Below are 23,759 nucleotides of genomic sequence, written 5' to 3'. Positions count from 1 at the left end.
GCTTTTAGTTCTCTATGGTTCTTCTGATTTTCATTATTTCTTAATTTTTTAATCAGGGTTTTTTGGCAACTTGACAAATTTGGCTCATAGGAATGCTGCTCTCACTCCTAGCAAGGTGTAATATTTTGCTTAACATAATGAATGGATGCATTACAGTTGAGTTTCTTTGAAATCCATTCATTCTGAATAGATGCATACAAAGTTCTGGGTTCAGGGTATCCACAAAGTGGCTTATTGCGGATGCATTGAGGTCTGTACCCCAGTTGTACCATCTTTTTCAACAGGTGAGTTCACCTCCATTATTTTTTAGACAGAGCTTCAGGTGGTGTATTCCTGTAATTGCAATGCAGGACATTTGGGCACCTGGACTATAGGTGGTGTATTCTTGGCTGGTTTTGCATGATACATGAGGTCATTGCATGATCTCTGCAGTCATATGTTTAAATGATGAGATGCTCTTTGTATTTATGTTGATAAACAGAGTGGACATGCGGGAAAAACACATGAAGTTGGTGAATTCAGGGCCCCAGTTTGATATTTGCATTCCTTAGATATGCATATTGATAGCTTGCATAGGGAAATATGTTGTTTATTTTATCATAAAGATAGTCATTATTTCCCAATCCACAGGGAAGCATTTTTTGTTCACGTTACCATCACCCCGCGCCCCTCGCCCCTTGCCTCTGGCACAGAAATTACACCCTTGGAAATTGTTCCAGAAAATATGTTTTAACAGGCATTCAGTCATAATGAAGATAAACACAACTTTTTATTATCTGGTGTGTGCTGTGTATTACCATGTGTGCATATATTAAAGAAGACAATCCAAATATATCTGATCTATTTTGCCAAGCATTGTTCTCAGGACACAATTGATAGCACACCTAAAGTTTAGAATATCTACACCAGGTACATGTTATGGAGATGCATCATTGTCATGTACAATGGCAGGAGAGAGTTGTAATGACCTGCTGCTCAAATGGAAAGGTGTCCTGCTTCGCCTGCCTCGTGATGAGTCCCTGTCAGAGGAAAATATATACCCATGCAACCAGGTTCCCAGAAATAATTGCTGTCCATTTGACACAGTGTTCAATACCATTGGACTCACATTAAAGCCCCTAAAGCCAGGAGGGTCTCCACCTTTTCCCGAGCCGTCGTTTCCTGCGTTGCAGGCGGCGGCCGGTGCCGACGCCGTGTGTGTCAACACCAGCCACTGCGCCTGCCTGCCAACCGGGGTCAGGTGCAGCGGCCTGTCGGTGCTGGAGCTGCCCGCCGCGCCGGCCGCGCGCGAGCTGGAGCTGCGCGACTGCCAGCTGCCGCTGCTGGACGCGGCGCTGCTGCGGCCTCTGCCAGCGCTGCGCCGGCTGCGGGTGCTGAACTGCAGCGTGGAGACGCTGGTCGGCCGCTGGCGGCAGCGCCATCTGGGCCACATCGAGCTGACCGGAAACCGCCTGCAGGAGTTCAGGTGGGTCTGCGTGCGGCTGGGCCGAGACGTTACTCGCGACCGCTTCCAGTGCTGGGCGGCGCGGAAGCCGTCGAAATCTCGGGACGCGATGGCGGCCGCGGCTATGCTGTGTTCTACGGTGATTTGTGCGCTGCTGTCGATTCGGGATACTTCACTTAGGCTAGTGCATAAGTTCGGCTTCGTTTTTGTTAGCGACTTTTGGGTACTCTGACTGGCATGAAAACCGGGACGGCGGCAGTCCCGTGAGATTCTCGTATGGCATGGGGTACAACTACGATTCGTGTTTGGTTTCTTCCGATGCAAAGCCATGCAACGTAAATTGTGATGCTTAAGTTGTCTAGAGATGCAACGGAGCTGTCCGATCTGTCCTTTCCTGCCACTGTTTTCCATAGAAAGCCCCCTCCCTAATTTGTCACGGAAGTTGACCTATGGTTTGCCTCCCCGCTTCACTTTTTTTTAGGATTTTTCTACGCTCGAGAATATCCTCAAATTTTTAAGGGATGTTACACGTTTGAAGATATTGAAGCAAGCATCAGACGTGATGGAATAAGCCCACTTGTATTTATTGGTATGCCTTAAAGGAGTTGTTTTCCAAAGACCTAAACCCCTCTAGTTTCTGAGCTATATATCCCCACGAAGATGTGCAGACTTTTCGCGGAGGCTATTTCAAGTCCACCCAGTCATCCGTGGTGATGTCATAATAACGTCATTCAAATCCTATTACACCAATCATGCTGCGATCAAATAAAAAAATGCAATTGAGTCGTGTATATAATTAAAAGTATAATCGAGTCGTTCACGTCTGTCGTTCATGAGCACGATTTCAAGATATAACGGCCGTCAGTTGGCTCTCAGTGTTATGCAAGGAGGAGTGACGTAATCAAACCATGGTGAACTGAGGAGCATATTTACTAGACAGAGAAATGGTGAGCGAAATAACAAAATGGTGACAAGAGAAATGGCGTCTGGGGCAATCTTTTCCCCTTAAAGTATGCCAATAGTTATAAATGTAAGTGAGCTTATTTCATCATATCTGATGCTTCTTTCTGTATCTTCAAATGTGAGGCATTCAAGTGGAAAGGACTGCACTAGACAACAAGATTTCTCTGTTTAGTAAAAATGCTCCTCAATACGTCATTGCCTTATTGCGTCATGGAGCGTTTAGGTGCGGCCAAATTAGCCGTGCGAAATTGCCAGCCTTGCACTCACTTGTAGAACTTCAAACTGGTCGCGAGATGGCAGCACTGCACTGAAACCTTCCCTGAGCCACACCTCGGTATGTGCTCGTGTTTGGGCCCTTTCTCGCGGTGTTCTTGCATATTTATCCGTAAGCTAATAAGCCCACTTGTGTTCACATACTCGGTTATGGTGCTTTTTTAGGTTGTTTTATTACGAGTCCTATTTACGTAATAACTAGCAGTCACGCCCGACGTCTAATATTGAATAACAAAAGACGCGATTTGTTAGCGATCATCCGACCCTCTTAGCCTCCTCTTGCTTGGTGCTAAATCCTCCCACCGCTCCGGTAATCCGCGGCAGACTGTATGCGTCAGCCTTGAGTGGGTCGGGAGGCCCCCTGGGAAGGGGACCATCGACCGTGCGACCAGCGAACATCTCGAGGGGTCGCTGCACGGGATCGGCGGTTGGCCCACAGGCGCATGTCCTGCCCCATCGTCATTCATTTTCCTTCGTTCCATAGCCCTGACAGGATCCTTTCTGGTCGGAGGGGCTCTAATCCAAACAGTCAATGGTGACCGAAACTTGCCTGTGCTGCTCAATATTGGTGCAGGGCCAGTTGGCGTCCGTAATATTTGGAAATCATGCTCACGGACCCTAGATCTGAACGACTTAACGGTGATTACTTTGGGCCTTAAACGCCGTCTGGCCTATGGGGTGGCAGACCTTGAGTGACCTTGTTATGGCGCCTTGCATGCCTGAGTGGCCTTGAAATAGTCTTCACACAAGTCCGTACATTTTCGCGGGCGTGTAGCTAAGAAACTGCAGGGTTCTATATGTTAAGGAGGGCAGGGCTGTGAACTGCACCGGTTGATATTCAAAGTGTCTATTTCAGTTCAAAGTCCCATGCAAATATGCATTTCAGTTCAGAACCCCATGCAAATGTGTGACACTGTTTTAAGCATCATTTGTGCTTGGACACATCTATTTCAAATCAAAACTGGAAACAACATGGCGGCATTAATGGAACGAAACGACAAGCTGATCCTGCCATTCCACCCTACTTGATGGAGCCATCCATGGCTTCATTAGCTCGTTGTGTGTGTACGTCTGATACCTATAAGCGTAACCGAGCGCACCGCCGTGTTTTCTTCGCGAAAAACTCCGGGCATCGAAGCCACGCGCAGGCCGCGCAAGACTTTCTGAAATCTCTGTCTTGTACTCCTTTCACATGAGAAACAGAACACTCAGCACATGGCTGTCTTGCCGTTAAAACAACAGCATGGACGCGTCACGTGGGCACTCGCGCGCAACGCTGCTGTTCAGCCGATCAGCAGCATCATGGACGCATCACGTGGGCACTCGCGTGCAACGCTGCTGTTTATCTGATCAGCAGCAGTATGGACGCATCACGTGGACACTCGCGTGCAACGCTGCTGTTCAGCCGATCAGCAGCAGCATGGACGCATCACGTGGACACTCGCGTGCAGCGCTGCTGTTCAGCCGATCGGCCGTGTGGCGCACGGCGAAGACGCCGCTCGGCCTGCTGGTCGTGGTGCGGAGCTGGGCACCGGCTGACGGCCGCGCCGCTCGGGCCTCTGCTCGGCAGGCTGGAGTGGCTGGATGGCCTGCCCTCACTGCGCACGCTCAACCTGTCGAACAACCCGCTGCAGACGGTGGTCGGCTACCGGCCGCTGGAGGAGGTGCTCGTCTCGCTCGACCTGTCCCGTAAGTGTCACGTGATAGATGGGGTCGCCTACCAGCTGCGCACTCGACCTGTCACGTGGCTGGTCGGCCCCAAGCTTCGATACGCGTTGCGATGTTATGTAATTGATTCATCGTCAAGGGCGACACATTTTGTGCATCGATAAGCGTACTTGAAATCATTTACCGATCAAGATATCTTCAGAGCAGTCAGCAATACAACGGTTGAGTTAGGAGCGAACGTCAGTGGTCAGATATTTCCTGATTCCTAGGTTCCAAGAACCGGCTTTGCTCCGCTCACGAACCGGTTCTGCTTACAGTCAACACACAGCCCTGCGAGCCGGCCCTGCGCCCTAGTGTTCGCTTATGACTATCCGTGCTGTTCCACGCTTGTCGTAACCACTCCTGACGTGGGATAAACGATCGCGACGCGCCACGGCTGCTGATGGCCAGACTGCCGTGGCGTTCCGTGGCGGTGCGTGGCGTTTTGTGGCGTTTTGTCACGGCTTATGGCTGCAAGCGACGCCGCCGCTGGTAGCTCTCGGCTTTGCCGTGATAATCTGCTACGGATCGTGACGCTGACACCTTGAACACTCATGACTGCTCGCCACGTCACCAGCCGTGGCGTTTCGGGACCGTTGATGTGCCGTGACTGCTCGTGACGCGACGGTTCGTGAACGTGCATGACGTCACCACGCGCCGACGCACGTGCGTGGCCGATCGTGGCCACTCGGCGCCGCTCGCCGCTTCGCGGCACACCTCGCGACTCCCGTGGCCGCTGGTGACCGCGGCCGCCGTCGCCGGTCCGTGCTGCCGCAGACAGCCGCCTGAACTGCTCCGACGAGCGGCTGATCTGGCTGTACAGCTGGCAGCTGGACGCGGGCCGGCAGCTGGCGCGCGCCAATGCCACGCGTTGCGCTGTGACGCGCGTGCAGTACGCCACCATACACGGCCTGCCGGTGCTGGCCGTTCTCCGGCTGGCATTGGTGAGTATGGGGGAGGGCAGGCGCCAAGATCTGCCAGGTCTGAGTGGAAGGCGGCTCCGGCTGTGCTATACGGCGCCGGGTTCGTCGCCGCGTTGAGTGGGTGTGAACCGGGACGGACGGCACTGGTAAGCGTGATTGGCTGCTGGCTCTCACAGCATGAACAGCTGGTAGTCTTGACTTTATATGGCGGCGGTCTGATGTGGTCTGATCTGACCCGGTCCAGCCCAGCAGGATCTCGACTAATATTGCGTATCTGGACTAACATGGCCTGATCTTCCTTAACGTGATCTGACCCGCAGTTGTTAACGTTGCCTTACCTGGTCGGACCTGGAAACTAGGTGGGTTGCGTCTGAACCATCATGGTCTAACCGAGTCATTCTGGCAGCCGATTTGATCAGTCCTGACCTGGGGGGTCGATCTGACCCGATGGCTGACTGCACCAACCAGCTGACTTGCCCCGGCGGCTGACCTGACCCTAGCTGCCCTGACGGCTGACCCGGCCCGGCAGACGGTGCAGCGGCAGTGCCCGTCGGCGCCGCCGTTCGGCTGCTCCTGCGACCTGGTCCAGGTCCAGTACGCGCCGGACTCGGGCACCGTCTCGCCAGTCATCTTGGAGGTGCACTGCGACAGTCGCGGCCTGCACAGCTTCCCGCCCCAGCTGCCTGAAGGCTCCACTTTGCTCTCTATCAAGAACAACAGGTGGGCGCCGGGCGGGGATAGCTGGCTAGGTGATGAGGTCGGGCTTCGAAGTGAGAGAAGGATCGGAGAAGCGAGAGATCCGGTTCGATTGCGTTTGCGGCTCTTTGGCCCGATTTTTGCCACAGATGGAAACGCCTTGGGCATTGCAGCTGCATGTAGCGATACAAAATAATGGGCGTGGGCCAGCGGCGTCTCCGGCATCAGCTTAGTGTCCATTAGAGACAACGGGCGGGTGGAAGCCTCACCCCTGTCCATTAGAGATAACGGGCGGGTGGAAGTCTCACATCTGTCTGTTAGAGATAACGGGCGGGTGGAAGCCTCATCTCTGTCCATTACAGACAACGGGCGGGTGTAACCTCACCTCTGTCCATTACAGATAACGGGCGGGTGGAAGCCTCACTCCTGTCCATTAGAGACAACGGGCGGTTGGAAGCCTCACCTCTGTCTATTAGAGACAACGGGCGGGTGGAAGCCTCACCTCTGTCCCTTAGAGACAACGGGCTGGTGGAAGCCTCACCTTGTCCATCAGAGACAACGGGCGGGTGGAAGCCTCACCTCTGTCCATTAGAAACATCGGGCCGGTGGAAGCCTTACCTCTGTCCATTAGAGACACCGGGCGGGTGGAAGCCTCACCTCTGTCCATTAGAGATAGCGGGCGGGTGGAAGCCTCACATCTGTCCATTAGAGACAACGGGCGGGTGGAAGCCTCACCTCTGTCCATTAGAGACAACGGACGGGTGGGAGCCTCACCTCTGTCCATTAGAGACATCGGGCGTGTGGAAGCCTCACCTCTGTCCATTAGAGACAACGGGCGGGTGGAAGCCTCACCTCTGTCCCTTAGAGACAAGGGGCGGGTGGAAGCCTCACCTTGTCCATCAGAGACAACGGGCGGGTGGAAGCCTCACCTCTGTCCATTAGAGACATCGGTCGGGTGGAAGCCTCACCTCTGTCCATTACAGACAACGGGCGGGTGGAAGCCTCACCTCTATCCATTAGAGATAATGGGCGGGTGGAAGCCTCACATCTGTCCATTAGAGACAACGGGCGGGTGGAAGCCTCACCCCTGTCCATTAGAGATAACGGGCGGGAGGAAGCCTCACATCTGTCCATTAGAGACAACGGGCGGGTGGGAGCCTCGCCTCTGTCCATTAGAGACAACGGGCGGGTGGAAGCCTCACCTCTGTCCATTAGAGATAGCGGGCGGGTGGAAGCCTCACCTCTGTCCATTAGAGATAACGGGCGGGTGGGAGCTCTGACTTGTGAGGGCTTTTAATTGGGGTCTCTGAAGCTTTGTCGCTTCGAAACCCAAATATATTGAAGGGTAGCGTGAACCTATGGATGATCCAATGCGAAACGTGTGCAGCTGCACCGATATTAAGATTAAATCAACGCATAAGTGGATGGTGTGAGGACATTCCGAGAGAGCATTGCGGCAGTTGATGTCGCTAGCATTAATGCATCGGCATATCGCTCCAGAGGCTGGAAACTCATGCGAAAATAGAGATCCCATCATCTAGGCCGTTGCCCGCTTGAAGTGAAGCGTAAGGTCATGGACTGAACACAAAGCATCTGATTCAATGCATCGGTAATTGGGCGTCGATGTCATGCAAAAATTGTGTATTTGTGGTGCCATATCTGAACACATTCTTTAAGCCATCCTTTGATACGGTCCACAAATGCCTATTCTGCTTGTCGTCGTCGCCGCCAGGCTGTCACCACCTGTGCTACCACCGCTGCCTGGCACTGCGTCATACGCCGATGACGTCATCGACATGCTGTCACTGGTGTACTGTCGTCACCGCCGTGTCGTCGCCGCTATCACCTCGATACCGCTGTTCTACCGTCACTTCCATGTTGTCTGCCGTCGCGTCTGCCATACCACCGCCGTGCCGTTGCGACCGCGGCGCCGCCACCACCACCGCGTTTTCCCCGCCGCGGTGTCGCCTTAGCACGGCCACTGCGGTGCCGTGGCCGCCGCTCCGGCGTCGCTGGCGCGGTCGTCGCCCGTCGCGCGCCGTCACGGTCGTCACAGCCGTGACGGCAGCGCCATGCCGTCGTTACGGCGGCTGACGTGCCGTCCCCGTGCGTCGTCAGCCTGACCGACCTCGGCCCCGTGATCGGCAACCACTCCAGCTACAGCAAGCTGACCACCGTGTACCTGGACGGTAATCTACTGGAGGCCGAGGACGTCAACCAGCTGGAGGGCTCCGACCTCATCGACCGCTACGCCATCCTCAGTCTCACCCGCAACCGGCTGCAGACGGTGCGTGCCCTGGAGCGGGTGGCGGCCGAGGCCGCCGCGCCGGGCGGTCTGCCCTCACGTGTTGGGTGGCCGCTGAGTGACTTTGTCACCAGTGATGGGACAGACGGCCCCGGTAGACAGTCAGTGAGGACACGTGTCGGATGGCCGGGCTGTTACCGTCGCTGAGGTGTCTGTACCCTGCCTGACGGTGGCGATCGTGGGCGTGGGACGCAATACTCGTTTTCCAAGCGGACGCCAAGCTTTGGCCAAGGTAGGCAGTAGTGTTTGGCGCGCAAGGAAGGTTCGTTTTGCGGGGTTCGACATTGGATGGCGTTTGCGTGAGTTCTAGTGCCGTAAAGCGAAGAGTTTACGTACACGGACAGCGCTGGTGGATGTGGACCTGCATACTCTTGCGCTGGAACTGTTGTGAACAATGGATTTAGTTACCGGGTAGATCCGGAAGCGATGGATGGGACTTTTGTGGACAGTGGATTTAGTTTCCGGATAGATCCGGGGACGAAGGAAGTGATCCCTTCTCTGGTAACTTGCTGCTACTGAGACATCATTGTGAAAAACCTTTTCAGAAGTCTAGGGCTGCGATATTTCGAAGCTGTTATTCGATCTGGTGTCTGAGAGGAATATCGCTGTTTTTTTTTTGCGTGCTTGTCGCCACCGCCATTTAAACTCCATCTGACCACGCCGCCGTCCCGCAGCTGCCGATCCACGCCTTCGAATACGCCCTGAGGAAGGAGTCCTCCAACGTCGACTCTCTCTACCTCGAAGGCAACCCGTGGTTGTGCGACTGCACCAGTCCTTTCACCTTCACCTTCAAGTCGTGGCTGGTGTCGCGGAACAAGCTGTTGAGGAACCGCTTGAAGATCCGCTGCGGCTCGGGCCCGCTGGCGTCTGGGCCGCCCCCATCGCCGCCGCTGCTCTCGCTCTCGTGGCGCGAGCTGTGCGGCGGCCTGCAGATCAACTGGTGGGACGTCACCAACGGCCTGCTGGCGGCCGTGCTGCTGGTGATGGCGGCCCGGTTCGCGTACGACGTCGCCGTATACCGGCGCACGGGCAAGCTGCCGCTGCTCAGCCGCGTGCTGCCGTGCTAGTGCTGGCGGCCGTGCTGCTGGTGATGGCGGCCCGGTTCGCGTACGACGTCGCCGTGTACCGGCGCACGGGCAAGCTGCCGCTGCTCAGCCGCGTGCTGCCGTGCTAGTGCTGGCGGCCGTGCTGCTGGTGATGGCGGCCCGGTTCGCGTACGACGTCGCCGTATACCGGCGCACGGGCAAGCTGCCGCTGCTCAGCCGCGTGCTGCCGTGCTAGTGCTGGCGGCCGTGCTGCTGGTGATGGCGGCCCGGTCCGCGTACGACGTCGCCGTGTACCGGCGCACGGGCAAGCTGCCGCTGCTCAGCCGCGTGCTGCCGTGCTAGTGCTGGCGGCCGTGCTGCTGGTGATGGCGGCCCGGTCCGCGTACGACGTCGCCGTGTACCGGCGCACGGGCAAGCTGCCGCTGCTCAGCCGCGTGCTGCCGTGCTAGTGCTGGCGGCCGTGCTGCTGGTGATGGCGGCCCGGTTCGCGTACGACGTCGCCGTGTACCGGCGCACGGGCAAGCTGCCGCTGCTCAGCCGCGTGCTGCCGTGCTAGGCGCGGACCGGGCGGCCGGGGGACGGCGGCGAGCCGGCGCTTCGGCGGCCTACCGGGCGCCGCCGTCGGCATCCCGCCGCGCACGGAGAGAGGTCTCCCTCGCCGAACGGACCGCGAGCCTGCGAGCGGGATGGTGCGCACGGGAGGGGGCGTCGTCGGTATTGGTGGTTCGTATGGCTGCTGTTGGGCCCTAAGGCGCCATGTCAGGGGGCGAGACGCCCTCGGCAGCTCACAAACCGTTAGGTTATGACAATGGATCACATTACTTTGTTTATTGCGCCTGGAATGGGCTGCATATGTGATGTTTCGTGCTTCATGGGATACTAGATGTATTTTGTAATGCAGCTCGTCAAATTCATTTAAGGTGTGTATGACCGTGTATGCGTCACAGCACTCCCTGTAATTCGTATTGAACGGCATCTAGATTAGGATGGGCCGTGACAATGAAGCCTGTCGGCTTGCCATATTGTAGAGGATACTAGCGGGACTGCTAGAGGCGTTTCCGGTGGAGGCAGAAGAGGAGCGCCGCAGACGCGGCGTGGAGATCGTTGAGTCACCTTGTCCCCGCGGCTCATAATGTCTAGCTTAACTCAATGTGCAATCGTACCTGGAGACTGGACGGCCGGTTTTTGTGATAGGTGGGTCACGCGGCGGTTGTGCGAAGCCTTGTGGAGCGTTTGCGTGCCCGTTGGAAACGATAGGTCGTCGCGCGGAGATATTCAGCTGCAGAGAATGTATTTTACTGGAGCCCGTCTGTGCCATTCATGCTGTGACAATAACGTCGGCGAGTACAATCTGCTCGATATTGGGATGTTTATGGTGCAGAGCATTGACAAGGATTTGTGATACATATTTGTGGTGCTTGCCATTAAGTAAAAAGAAAGTGGTGGCCTCTACTGTTTGTCCGAAATTTGTGAGTTGTGTATATGCGGTGCCGATGTCAACAATTTTATCTCCATCACTAGTTAAACACTTCATTCCAGCCGTGTTTGGGTGGAACGATTTGATTCCTTATCCGCATGACGTGCAGTTTTCATATAATGCAGCGCCTCTTGGGTCCGTAGCCTGGCTCATTCGTCACTCGTTCGCTTCTCATCTCAGCACTCGGATCGTCGCTATCTTCGGCTGAGACATGATCATTCTGATGTTCTGGTGCGCCTGTCCGTCTCTGTGTGCCGCTGGCACGTCGCGCTGTCCAGTGCAACAGCTGGATTGGCTATGTCTTACGCAACGTTTGCGACATTACATATCGATGACATGGCGAGACGGATGTGTACACGTGTGAAGAACATTTGGACGACGTGGGGACACGAGACCGGAGCAGTTGTCCCAGCGCAGGGCTCTCAAACAGCACGCAAACAAGCAGGAGCGGCCGGCGGCTATAAAATGGACATAAATCTCGAACGGCGCGCTACTGAATGAGGGCGCTCGCCCGTTGCACGTTTAATCACGGATCCGTATTAAAATGCCATTGCGGGCAGGGAGTGAGACCGCGCGCGTGCGACGCATTCGCTATGGGGTTACGTGAAACAGGACGGCTGGCAACATCCCTTCAAACCGTACGACTTCGTGGAAGCGTATTACTGAATGTTGTCCGTTGGGCGGCGCGTCGTGGCGAATATACAGCAGCATTTAACACACGCCCAGGTGGCCGGTGGGATAACTTTCGCTCGCCTTTGTCAATTTGACTCCTGATATCTCAGAAAATGAGCGCGTCTTAACGCGTCGCTCTGTTTAAAGACAATTCTGTTTGTCTGCTTTATAGCAGCAACAGTAGCAGCGCTTTAACTTTTTGAGAGCAGAAAAGGTCTTTTGCTTTTCTTATTTTACCACAGCATTGAGCATGGCACTGCAAAGGTGGCAGCACGCATTCATTCCTTGAATGCCAGCTTTCTTTACGCCTTATCTTGCATTTCATACTCACACTTTTCACCCAATCAAGGGGTTTAACGCACACTGGCCCTTGGTGGTTGCCTGCTCCAAACGCATCATCATTCCAAACTACCTCCTATTTACACTCGTGGCGAATATACGGCAGCATTTAGCACACGCCCAGGTGGCCGGTGGGATAACTTTCGCTCGCCTTTGTCAATTTGACTCCTGATGTCTCAGAAAATGAGCGCGTCTTAACGCGTCGCTCTGTTTAAAGAAAATTCTGTTTGTCTGCTTTGTCACACACGGCTTCACTCGATGTGCGCGCCTCCTCCGGTATCTGCAGCCAGACGGCAAACGCACCTCCCGTGAGGCGCGCTGGCAGAATGCTGGACAAATCCGCTCCTGACGATGACGGCGGAGTACGGCCGCCCTCGTGAACTACTCTACGACGTCGGCCGTGCCAACGTACTCGGTGACGAGTCGCTCGTCGGATGGGCCTCCACCAGTCACCGCGGCCCCTCTGTCCGCTCCGACCGTAGGAGTCGACATCACTGGCGCTGGGACACTCGCAGCAGCCGTTGTCACAGCGTCGCCACTGGCCGCGGCGGTTTCGGGCATGATGGCCGAAATAGCTTGTAAGAGAACGTAGCGCGTATCCGCCCTAACTCGTCCAAAAAACCGTCTGGCGCCTGCGAGCGTCGGGTCCCTGCCGCCGCCTCAGCGGCCGACCCTTGGCTCCCGGCGAGTTGGGAGACCTGCGGTCACGTGACGCCCCCAGGCACCCAGTCAGATACAGAGCTCGGAAGACAGCGAGGGCGAGGGCGCACATCCCGCGCAGTCACACCACAAGCACCCATGCCATATTCGTCGAGGCTAACGCGCGTGAACATCTAGATGTAATGCGGTTTTGTACGAGGAATATTAATATGTAAATGGAAAATATCCTATGTAAAGCTTACATTGCATTAACTAATGGGCAATGATTGCGCACATATTTTCGCCCTGCAATGTCTATGTGGAGCAGACTATGAAAACCAGGCAACGTGGGGAGGGCGGGTGCCAAAAATTTCGCTGTCGCTGTGTGGTGTTCTTCTTAGGTGGTAATTAACTGGCAAATATATAATGTTGGATGGGTTAGATAAAATGGTGCGCAGAGAATAATAGCGCCACCGCCCTAAAATATCCCTATTAGACTATTTCGGAGCTGACATATGGGCCTCAACACTCTGACTGGTAGAAATTGCAAAACTTGCTAGAAATCGGCCCATTTTACAGGAAAATTGTGCTACCTTGAACTGAAATGGCACGCGCTGTATTTACACCCCCGGGGGTTCACCACACACTTCCCCCATAAGGGCAGGCCAACCCTGCATCCACCCTAACAATGCTCCTCTTAAGGCTACAGGATGTGCATTCCAACTTCTCAATGCGCGTTTCAGGGTGCTGCGAGCCCGTCTAGCCCGCCGTATCTCATTTTCATGCAATGTTGTTGTTGTTGCATGTTGTTCTCTTTTGAGCAGACTGTTTATAAGCACGTCCGGCCAGAGGTCTTCGGGATAAATCAATGGGGAATGGGTAACCCCATCTGTTTGTCGGTGGCAGACTGGAAGCGCATTTCAGCAATAATGTTGTGGCTCTGTTGCAAACCGACGTTATTTCCCAGCTGGAAATGTTCAAATGAATATGCTAGGTTGAATACCGGCTTATGGACATATTCATGTTTAAACCAACCCGCAAACACAAGCGTTTTCACGCCGCCGTAGCGTTGGTGCCATGTGACATCCAAGGCAGCAACGGTCTTTCTGCCTTTCTTCCCGTTGCGGCGCACAATTCTGTGTCACTGGAAACACTCTGAATGTGCTAGTGTGTTCGCCTGGCCTTTTACATAGAGTTTGGCTGTAAAACACTTCTCTTGTCCACGCTAGCTTACATTAGAAAGTTGACGGCTTCTCGCCGCTCGGACGAAACTGGAATGTCGGGGGGGGGGGGGGGATCGGGATTAGCCCGAAAAGTCTAAAAAGACAGGCGATCAACAGACAGCAATATATAACTTGTGGTAGATAGTTCAATCAGCAATGTCTGCCGACGTAATCTGGTCAAACGCCGTTGAGGCCAGTGACTTATCTGATCATTGCAACTACCGTCATGCAGCCTGACGCCTGGAAGGGGCGTCACATACATCATTTGAGACAACAACCAACTGGATGAAAACGGTGCAATCGAGGCGCTCCCAATGTCCAATCTTTATGGTGGTAATGTTCAATATAAAGCTATTGTCACAACCCACAAGGGATGAAACAAATGGAGCGGATAAAGAGTTCACACTCACACTGCGCTACACCGCCCTGATGACCTGGAGAGCTTGGGGTTCCAGTGCTAGTTGAAGAAATGTCTTCATTGACTTTTCCTATCTGCTCGCGTGCAGCTTTCGTCAGCTGGTGGTGGGGGCCACCAGCCGTGCCTTCTTGCACTTTGAAATTTTTCGCGACATGTAATACTGAACCTAGTCCAGCAGCAAGACTACGTTCAGAAACCTAAGGCCACAAAAGTGAGCTTATGTTAAACCGGTTGGTACACTAAATAGAGTCATAACTGTATAAAACCTCATCTGCTAGCTAACTCCATTTTGTGCTTGAAAAAATAGAGGTCGTCCGCCAAACCACACCGTCAAACAGCCGAGAATGGTACAAAATGATCTCGGCCGTCGGCGCCCACTTGAGCTCCAGTTATCATCACCAGTTAGCAAATTGTTGGCAACTCTGCAGAGCCCTCCTCGTGGTAAGAGCGGGCCAACGAACAAACCTATATTTAGTTGAAACAATGACGTTAAACCTCCGTTTTATGTATCTATTTCTTGCAGCTTCAGGGACTGGTGCCACTTTGTACTTGCTTTTTCAAACGTCAACTTTTTCCAACTCAATGAGATAGTGACCCGACTGGTGTGAAAGCTCACCAAGCAGGAGCTACTATTCGTGTCATTGGCGAATGGGTGCCAGATACCCCTTTTATGGCATCTTACCTTACAATGAGTTAAAACCGCGATGTAAAGCCCACCAGATGGCTCGGTGTGTAAGAAATCCAACTATCCCCAGTTTGCTCCATCGCGTTCATCCTGTGACACTTTATCTCAGATAAACGTTGATGGGTGGTGCAGCACGCCAGAAATTTATAAGTATCTGGAGCAGAGATCATCTCCTTTCCAAGGAAAAGACAGTAAAGAACCCAGAATGAGACCCGTGGCTGATCCGGGTACTCATAGGGATATGTGAGTATGGGGATATACGCGCCATAGGTACATACGCCCCATGATCAAACGGGGTGAGATAAAAAAGTTTGAGCGACGTGTAAAACGAATATGTCTGCTCATGTGACTCCCCGGTCGGAAGCACATAAGATAACGGTTAACAGTAAGTTTATTACAGTCGGCTCTTACCTCGTGGACGCTATTCGCAATGTGCTCGCGGCAGATTCGCCCATTTTCGCCATTGAGGCACTCTGAAAGATATTAACTATATTTATTGAAAGATATTAACTATAATTATCCGACCGTGGCAGGCTCACGCTCGTGCTCTGGTCCTTTAAAAATACTGAGCCGACCGAAAACAAGGTGAATGCAAGACAATATATATGATAGTATAACTTAACGATAAATATACGCCTTTGACAAATCATGACATGACATGACAAATCAAATCTTTGACATGATCCTTTGGCAAAACGCCGTGCCGGGGAAGTAGGTGCGATATCGCTGGTTATGCAAGCAGGATGTTCGTAACTGAGCAGGCCGCATGAAAAGACTATGCACACAGCCAACAGCCTAAGGAGACCAGAGTGCTTCTAGCTTAAAACATTGCGAGACACATGCGGCCTACAGCTATCAGTGTACTTCATCTCCTTGTTTCACTTTGAGCCTCATGAATAATTTTTGGCTTCATGTAGGCAGACACTTGTAGCACCGCGTGCAACTGGTCATTCTACTGCGTTTTATATTGCTGCGTTTTTTTATTCGAACTGATACCTCGCGAAAGGTGGAAATCCTAGTGGCGTGGATGGATTTATGACTATTGCAACATTTTCGTGGCATATAATTTGTGGTTATGCTTTTAGAATACGCAGCCGACGAAGCTCAGGCATGTCTTTTAGCCTCCGGCTGGTTGAGGGTGACCGACGAGGCTTCCCTCTCATGCCAGAAATAACTGCGATTCTATGGGGCCAGTGTCAGTTGTATGCAGACTGGGGGACGCAGCCCCGGCCAGACCGTGGCACACCCTGCGGCACGCCGCACACAAAAGTCGCCCTCCGTCGTGTGGTGGTCAGGGGAGAAGGCGGCGGCCCGACCCCGACCGGCGAGTCGGACGGCTCCGATGCGCAGGACCTCATGATTCATTCGGCGCTTGCACTTCAGAAACGAGCTTTTTGCTAGTTCGGACAGCCGTCTCACAGTGTTGAAGAATACGCAGTTGCATTTGTGTCGAACATCAAACACCAGAACACAGACCGAAAATGCATTATAGTGCACAGCGTCATCGCCATTGACATGGAATATGATTATGTATGTTTATGCCTTACAACGTGGTGCATGTGCTTATACCAGGTAGGCGATATGTCACTGAACGTGAGGGATGAAAAAGTTAAATGCAATGCATTTTTCTCTCAAGCTTCACCTAGCCTGAACTGTCAATCGCTGCCTTCAAGTACCCTTGTAAGAATGTGATGAAGTAAAAGAGCACGCGTGCCGGTTAAGAGCTCCTTAGAAAGCCACCAGCGAGTCACATTCCTTGGTGGAAACTGCGTGCTAAATTTATCACTTCATTCCCGGTATCGCTTGTTGGCGTGCGGTCCGGAGGAGTGAGGTGTTGGAGCGGCGATGCGCTGATTGATGACTCCGTGGAGGCTAGGTGGTCGAAGTAAGGCACAGACCCGAAGCAGGTAAATTTTACGGAACCTTAGTTGTTGTAGCATTAAACATCAGAACGTATGAATGACCTCTAATTTATGTGCCTCATGCTTACTAAGCTCATGTCGCGCAATTCCAGCCCCCAACGCCCTCTGGCACACAACAGTTCAAGGGGTAGTTTTGCTTTTGAAAGCTGGTTACATTGTGGGGCTTTAGGAGCTCTGGTTTTCTGTCACCCCCTTAACATCAGACAGGCAGCAGACCGCTTTCAGGCCTCAATATCGCATTCAACTAACCAACTGTGTTTCGTTTGACAGTGTAGCCCGAATTCCACTGTGTGCCACCTACGCTTGGCAAGCTCGGTCCCACCAATAATGATGACACCACCAGCTACCGCACTCTCAGACCCAAACCTGGACAGAAGCACCTTACCTGGCTGAGTGATTGCACTGCTGCGACTGCTGGTCCCTCTGTTGTGCACGGCACTTTTACACACAGGTGAACCGGTCTGGAGCCGGTGCGAGCACGTGTACACTGCCTGACGGCGGCCGAGCCTGGTCGTACTAAGGGTCAGTTGACGTCAGAGGGCATTTCATTGCGAGCATTGTGGCACGTTAAACTTTTTTAAGTTGTGAGCGATGTAATCAGGATTCACTCAGCAAGCCAATTATTAATTGTGCCAAAAATACTGCTTAAGGTAACTATATTGGTGGTGTGCGGTTGGTACCCTCTGGGTGTTTCTGCAAAGGCCATCATGTTGCTCCACCCATTACACTCAATTCATCTCCCAGCTAATAGTGATGTTGGATCTCTTCGATACTTGGATGGCCAGACAATGCTTGCCTATGAATAACATGGGGTTGATGTCAGATCTAAAATTGGGATGTCTTCAGGCTTCATGTGCGTGCATGAAATACCTACCTATGTTTTCATCAAATGAACTGTGCTAGATGTCTTTCACACACACCCCGGTGGCCGGTTGGGTATCCTTCGCCCGGGTGGGGGTCAATTTGACCCCGCTGAGATCTTAAGAACTAATAGAGCAAACACATCGGATTTGCAGGATGCGTTGACCTGTAGGTCAATTCACTTAGGTTAACGTTTGAGCCTCCTAGGTTTTGACATTCGGGTCAAATAAGGTCAAACAAGGTCAAACTCCGAGCTGGTCTCCAAATTATCCCCAGAATCAAGAATCCTGTTCTAAGCAAAAGTTCACATGTTCATTCAAGGTCAGTGACCTTATTTGACATTTTGAACGTCATAGTGACCCAAATCATAGAAGACTGCTTTGATTTCTGCATTTGAATACGCCACAAAGATTAAAACAGGCAGTATGCTGATAAAAACGAAATGTTGAGCTGAATCATTTCAGGCCAGTGGCCTATTTTGACCTATAATTAGTCCATAGAAGATGTCTAATGCGGCTTATGTTATCAATAAATACGGAATGAGCACCAGAAACTGCCGCAAACAGCAAGCCCTAAAGTAATGATACAGGTTGGTTTTGACCTTGGTCTGACCTTCGTATCTGACCTTAGGTCAATGGAATTTGGTCATTTCATTGTTGTGTTTCCTAAGAATGGATCTCAGAGATGTGCGTCTTCGTCTAACGCTCCGTTGTTGCATCAGACTGAACGATTCCCTTGAAATTGTGAAATTGCCTTCGCTGAATCCATGGCGTAACTTTGACCGGCCAAAGCTCACCGACCTTACAAGGTATGTCCAATTATTGATATTACGCCATGCTCTATCGAACTGCCTACAGCTATTCAAAATATGACGCCGCCACACCACGCCGTTCGGAAATCATTCTGGAAAAAAACCTTCGCGGGGGTCAGTTCGACCCCTACCCGATCGCGTCTTAAGATAAATTTTTCATTTTTAAAGATATTAAAGCAAGCAGCATATATCATAAAACAAGCTCACTTATAGCTATTTATATGCTTTAAAGTGGAAAAGCTCGCTCTAGACAGCAGGTTAGACAGCCTATGTGCAGCTGACTGACTGGGCTGACTAGATCTCGCAACTGGGAGGAAATTCTATGATCCCAAGTAGAAATAGGCTGCGGGTCAAATTTCTCTGAAAATGGAACGCTTGCAGTTCCTATGCTGCTATGCGAGATACCGTGCCCCGCACTGACACGAAATTAAGAGAGGTGTATTCCTTTCTTAATCAGGATTCAATGATGTGTAGTTTCAGATGCTTTTAACATCGATTTATTACGTAGGGCTCCGTTAATATAAAAGCATGGCCCCGCCGCTCGCAGCTCTCGTTGGTCGTCGAGCAGTGTTCCCAAAAAACATCGTTTGTCAAAAACAGGAAAGCTTCGTACCAATTTTTGGTGTTAAAATGCGCACCACAGTTACCTCAGAGGGTGTCGCTTGGGGCATTCATTCCACGTGTTTTGATTTGATAAAACATGCATCTGGCAATTCTGCTTTCTGAGAAGCTCGTGACCTTTAGGAACACTGCACGGCGCCCTACGGCTGGCGCGGGCGACGGGCGGAAGCCGATGATACGCATAATACCGTTACCTTGACGGGTGTCTACATCATAAATATGTGCAGAAACAGGGCTCTTTAACTTGCGGTTCCCTACGTGGCATAATCTCCTACGTCATGGCGTGCGAAGTTCAATAAGTTCGATTTTTAGGAAAATTTGACCTTTGACGTGGCCTAGAAGAGCCGATTATTGACTTGGCAAAATGCAACTTACTGCCAATGATAAAGTGTTGTCGAACCCCTTTTATTGTTTCTTTACGAGAGGCTCTACATTTGGAAACGGCAGGGAGGGGGATGGGTTCGCATCGACTACCCTGGTTTCCTCCATCACTCCTCGTTATAAAAGAAACGGGGAATCAGGGCCGGGGTTGGTCGCTGCGCAGTCCGCCGCTATTACTTTTGGAAATGGCCAGCTTCACACTTGCATGCAGATCAGGAAAGATAACGAGATGCAGCACGCTAATACTGTTGTTTGCCTTGCAAGATGGCCAAGTTGCATGAATACGTGAGGGTATCAGTACCATTGAAATGGGCATGTGAAAACGGATCACTATACTCAGCTACTTCGCAATATTTCGAGATTCGGGAATTCAACGATCAAAATTGTTGCAAAAGGTTAAAGAATGTTACAAAGACAGTTTACGACCAAACAAGGGTAGGTAGCGCCCAAGAATCACAGTGTTCTTGCAAGGTCCAACGGCTTTAAAAGGGCAAGTTTAGCAATTGTTGCAAAAGGTTGCAGAACGTTGTAAAAGCAATAAACGGCTAAAGCAAGCAAGTTCCTGCCCTAAAACCACTTCCAGTGTTCTGGCAAGGCACAAGACGCATTGATGCGCGGGAGAGCGACTTGCATCACCCGCGGTGTCTTGCCCGTATGCTCAAATGCCAGCTTTCTGAGTCTGACGAGTAAACATTGCCATCTGAAACATCAAAAGCAGCTCAAGCTGAGCACCCAGGCTCAATGTTTTGCTGGTATATCATTCCTTCGAGCGTTAAGCAAGTGGCCTGCATTGACAACCGCCGTTTCACGCGATATTTTAACGCTTACTCTGAAAGCTTTTGCATGAACATTTCTGAAGGTGTTGGCTGGGGTAAATCGCCATTCAAGAAATAATGCACCCTGGTTTCACAAAAGTGTTCCTTTCATGTTATTACACCTATTTAGTGGCTGTTAATAAAGTTGTTACGAGTGTCGATGGCTTTGTAATCTCCAAAGATTTACCCACGTTTTCAGAATGCCAGATCATGCATCACGTTCCTGTAACGTCTACGAGAGCGGCAGAGGTTCAGCCCGACGCGAGACGGAGGCGAAGTTAATGCCGACGGCAGCAGACGTCGTTGCTGACAGTGGATCCAGGACAGAAAGCCTACGTACCGTACAAATTGGAGATGTGTGGCGCAGTCACACGGCGGGAGCGGCGTGCGGCCGAGGGCTGCCGCGGTCCGGGAGGTGAGGTCGCAGTTAGCGCGTCGCAGGTCCGCCAATCAGCTTGTCGGACGCGCGTGACGTCAAGTGAATGATGACATGATTCGCCGCACTCGGCCCGGGGCCGGCCGGCACGCGCTCCGGTGGCTTGCAGTCGTCGCGGTTATTGTCCAAGACGTTAAAAATATCAAGTGAAGTCATCGTAGTGTTGCAAGGCTGTCAAAATAAGCGGAGTAGCGATCGGGAAGAAACATAGAAAACATGTGCTTAGCGTAGCTGACGCTAATTTTTGCATTCCCTTACTATTCACACATGATTTTAAAACACCAGGTTGTATAATGTTCGTAATGTTCGTTTCAAGTTTTCAGAACGTGCCTGGGAGTGAAATGTCAACTGTAGCGACCCCTTATGGAGCATTAACAATCATGCACGCACAATCTCTGATCGTATATGGCGTGATTGGATCCTCCAATTTAAACGTTCCCGGCAGCTCGGATCCGGAGTAGAAAATAAGTAAGTTCAGCCCATTACTCCTAGCCAAATATAAGCTATGGCAGACTCCCAATTATTTTTCAGTCCTTATAAGTGGATTCTAATACACGATCAAGCTGCTTCTTCAAGTAATCAATGACGTAAAGCCTACCGGCGTTTGCACGATATTTGTATTGCTTCTTTTGGGGAGATACATCAACTGACGCCTGCAGCGCCAGCAAATTAGAGTTCAGTCATGTCGGGGGTAAGCCTGTATTGCAAACTTCGATCACATGTCACAACCGACGCCGATATCACAACGTTCGTGGATGTAACAAGCGTTTCATGTGTGCCATTGCGGCGCATGCCGAGATGACTGTGACTGAGTCATTCAGCAGCCGGTGTTTTGGATTGAGGTGGCACCAGTGTCGACATTCTCCCTATTGCCATAGATATCCTGTGAGCTAAATAATCCGGCATGTCCCGTATTGAAGCTGGATGCACACGGTCCTCTGGCAGATCCCTGCAAAAGAAATGATGTCAAAACAAAAGAGCACCGCCTTGTTGTGTCATGCACTGGTAACTGTACATTGCACGCTATGCCCCACACGCTACACCAATTGAATAAGAAAGATACCCCTGGCGGTGAACCAAGCTGGCAGTGAATTATCGTGTTGGACCATACGAGGCAACGAGGTAAATGTTACTGCCGAATGTACCTAGACTGCTTCAGTTTTACTCAATTACCAATGCATGTGTACGTTGTGCTATTATGACACGAGTTTCCGAAGTAATCGAATCCGACGTAATGCTTATGTCTGCTGTCTATCAAAAGGCATGTAATATTAGCTAGCCCGACTGAATAAACTAAGGCGTGCTTCCATTCCTATTTATCGGGACGCCAACACACAGATTAATTCAGCCCATCTTTGCCAAACGTGCTCATTTGACAGTTCACGTTTTTCCGCATTCTTACCCCTGCAGAGGAGCTGACGGACGTAACCTTAGTGGCACCATGAGGGCCAATGCTTGTACCACTGACGACATCGCCCGAGGCACCCCCAGTAGCTTCGCTGGTAGGAAAGCAGATACCGTGGACGCAGAAAGGCTTCGCCCAGCCCACGGAGACGCAGACCACAAGCAGGAGAGCGACGACCTTCATGGCTGTCGCAACATAAATCACTGGTTAAACCACGAACAAACTGCTACTCGTCTGAAGCGATGATAGTGTTTTCACACGGCCGTTGGCAACCGCGTAGCTCGCGGGCTCGAGGACATGAAATAAGGTAAGGCGAGCAAAACACATGCTCATCCGTGGCTAGTTAGTGTGAGGAGAACTACGAGTGCACGGCACTTTCTTTTTTGAAAGGGAATGACCCACATTTGAAGATATTAAGGCAAATTTAGGGCATGATGAAATAAGCTCACTTATAACTATACAACTGTTTATAACTACGATTTTTACGTCATTTAGACCCGAAGCAGGTAAATTTTACGGAGCCTTGTCTGTTGCGGCACTGAACAGCAGAGCGTATGAATGAGCTCCAAGTTGTGTGCCTCATGCTCACTAAGCTCATGTCGCGCAGTTCCAGCCCCCAACGCCCTCTGGTACATAACAGTTCAAGGGGTAGTTTTGTTTTTGAAAGCTGGTGAAGTTTTGGGACTTAAGGAGCTCGGGTTCTCTGTCACCCTCTCAACATCAGACAGGCAGCAGACCGCTTTCGGGCCTCAATATCGCATTCAACTAACCAATTGCGTTTCGTTTGACAGTGTAGCCCGAATTCCTCTGCGTGCCACCTATGCTTGGTAAGCTCGGTTTCACCAATAATGATGACACCACCAGCTACCGCACTCTCAGACCCAAACCTGGGTAGAAGCACCTTACCTGGCTGAGTGATTGCACTGCTGCGACTGCTGGTCCCTCTGTTGTGCACGGCACTTTTATACACAGGTGAACCGGTCTGGAGCCGGTGCAAGCACGTGTACACTGCCGGGCGGCGGCCGAGCCCGCACACCCGGCTGTGAAAATCCCGCGGCGGATTCTAGGAGCTCACTGGGCAGCGCCTGTTAAGAGTATTAAGTAGTCGAGTACAGCGTCCATTGGCATAGCGTCTCTGGAGAAACAAGTCTGAGGGACAATCATCCAAGGGTGTCACTGGACAATGACGATGAGTATCGGTCTGCACGGTCAGACGCATGATGCGTATTTATAATGGCAATCGGCTAAAAGAGAGCTGCATTTGAGTGGGATTGATGATACCCCTGCTGCATATAGCTGTCAATATTAGACTGGGATGGATGTACATGTAATCAGGATTCACTCAAGAAGCCAATCATTGATTTAGACCCAAAACTTCTACTGAATGTTGCAAAACGTCAATGTGTAGTTGGTACCTTCTGGGAGTGCTGCAAAGCCCATCATGTTGTTCTACACATCACATTCAATTAATCTCCCAGCTAATAGTGATGTTGGATGCATTTGATACCCTGTAGCCAGACAATGTTTACCTATGAATAGCATGGGGAGGATTTCAGAGTTTAAAGGTGGGGTGTCTCCAGGCTTTCAGGGACTGACTCCTTAAAGGGAGTGTTCCATCTTTATATGGGGTTTCCAACTGAAATAGTCATCTTGAGAACCTTTTGATGCAGTTCATGCCCATGCCTTTTAAGGCCTAA

At 51.6% G+C, this 23,759-nt stretch overlaps 1 protein-coding gene and 1 long non-coding RNA gene across 3 annotated transcripts; one reads left to right on the top strand and one right to left on the bottom strand.

Moving 5' to 3' along the window:
- The first annotated feature begins 1,725 nt into the window (after positions 1-1,725).
- Positions 1,726-12,194, top strand: LOC119095125 (protein singed wings 2). Its single transcript, XM_037218012.1, has 7 exons — positions 1,726-1,730; positions 4,251-4,369; positions 5,165-5,331; positions 5,840-6,030; positions 8,125-8,293; positions 8,986-9,363; positions 12,132-12,194. Exons 1-7 carry the CDS (start codon positions 1,726-1,728, stop codon positions 12,192-12,194), a joined length of 1,092 nt encoding a protein of 363 aa, XP_037073907.1.
- A 9,146-nt stretch (positions 12,195-21,340) lies between these two features.
- On the bottom strand, positions 21,341-23,069 carry LOC119094867 (uncharacterized). 2 transcript variants are annotated; one of them, XR_005093825.1, is made up of 3 exons: positions 22,969-23,069; positions 22,060-22,247; positions 21,341-21,606 (listed from the first exon to the last, which is right to left on the bottom strand). It is a non-coding gene; the product is annotated as an uncharacterized LOC119094867 (long non-coding RNA). The 2 variants fall into 2 exon arrangements; XR_005093826.1 differs by lacking the exon at positions 22,969-23,069 and adding an exon at positions 22,833-22,944.
- Between the last annotated feature and the right edge of the window lie 690 nt (positions 23,070-23,759).

Source organism: Pollicipes pollicipes, unplaced genomic scaffold (genome assembly GCF_011947565.3).
Source record: "Pollicipes pollicipes isolate AB1234 unplaced genomic scaffold, Ppol_2.1 Scaffold_4219;HRSCAF=4965_pilon_pilon_pilon, whole genome shotgun sequence".
NCBI lineage: Eukaryota > Metazoa > Arthropoda > Thecostraca > Pollicipedomorpha > Pollicipedidae > Pollicipes > Pollicipes pollicipes.
Note: the sequence above shows the minus strand (reverse complement) of the source record. Positions and strands in the feature narration are given on the sequence as shown.

Excerpts from the sequence above, each read along its gene's own strand:
- LOC119095125 (XM_037218012.1), top strand. Across the intron at positions 6,031-8,124 it reads CTCTCTATCAAGAACAACAG|CCTGACCGACCTCGGCCCCG; the intron begins GTGGGCGCCGGG and ends GTGCGTCGTCAG. Across the intron at positions 9,364-12,131 it reads AGCTGCCGCTGCTCAGCCGC|CCAGACGGCAAACGCACCTC; the intron begins GTGCTGCCGTGC and ends CGGTATCTGCAG.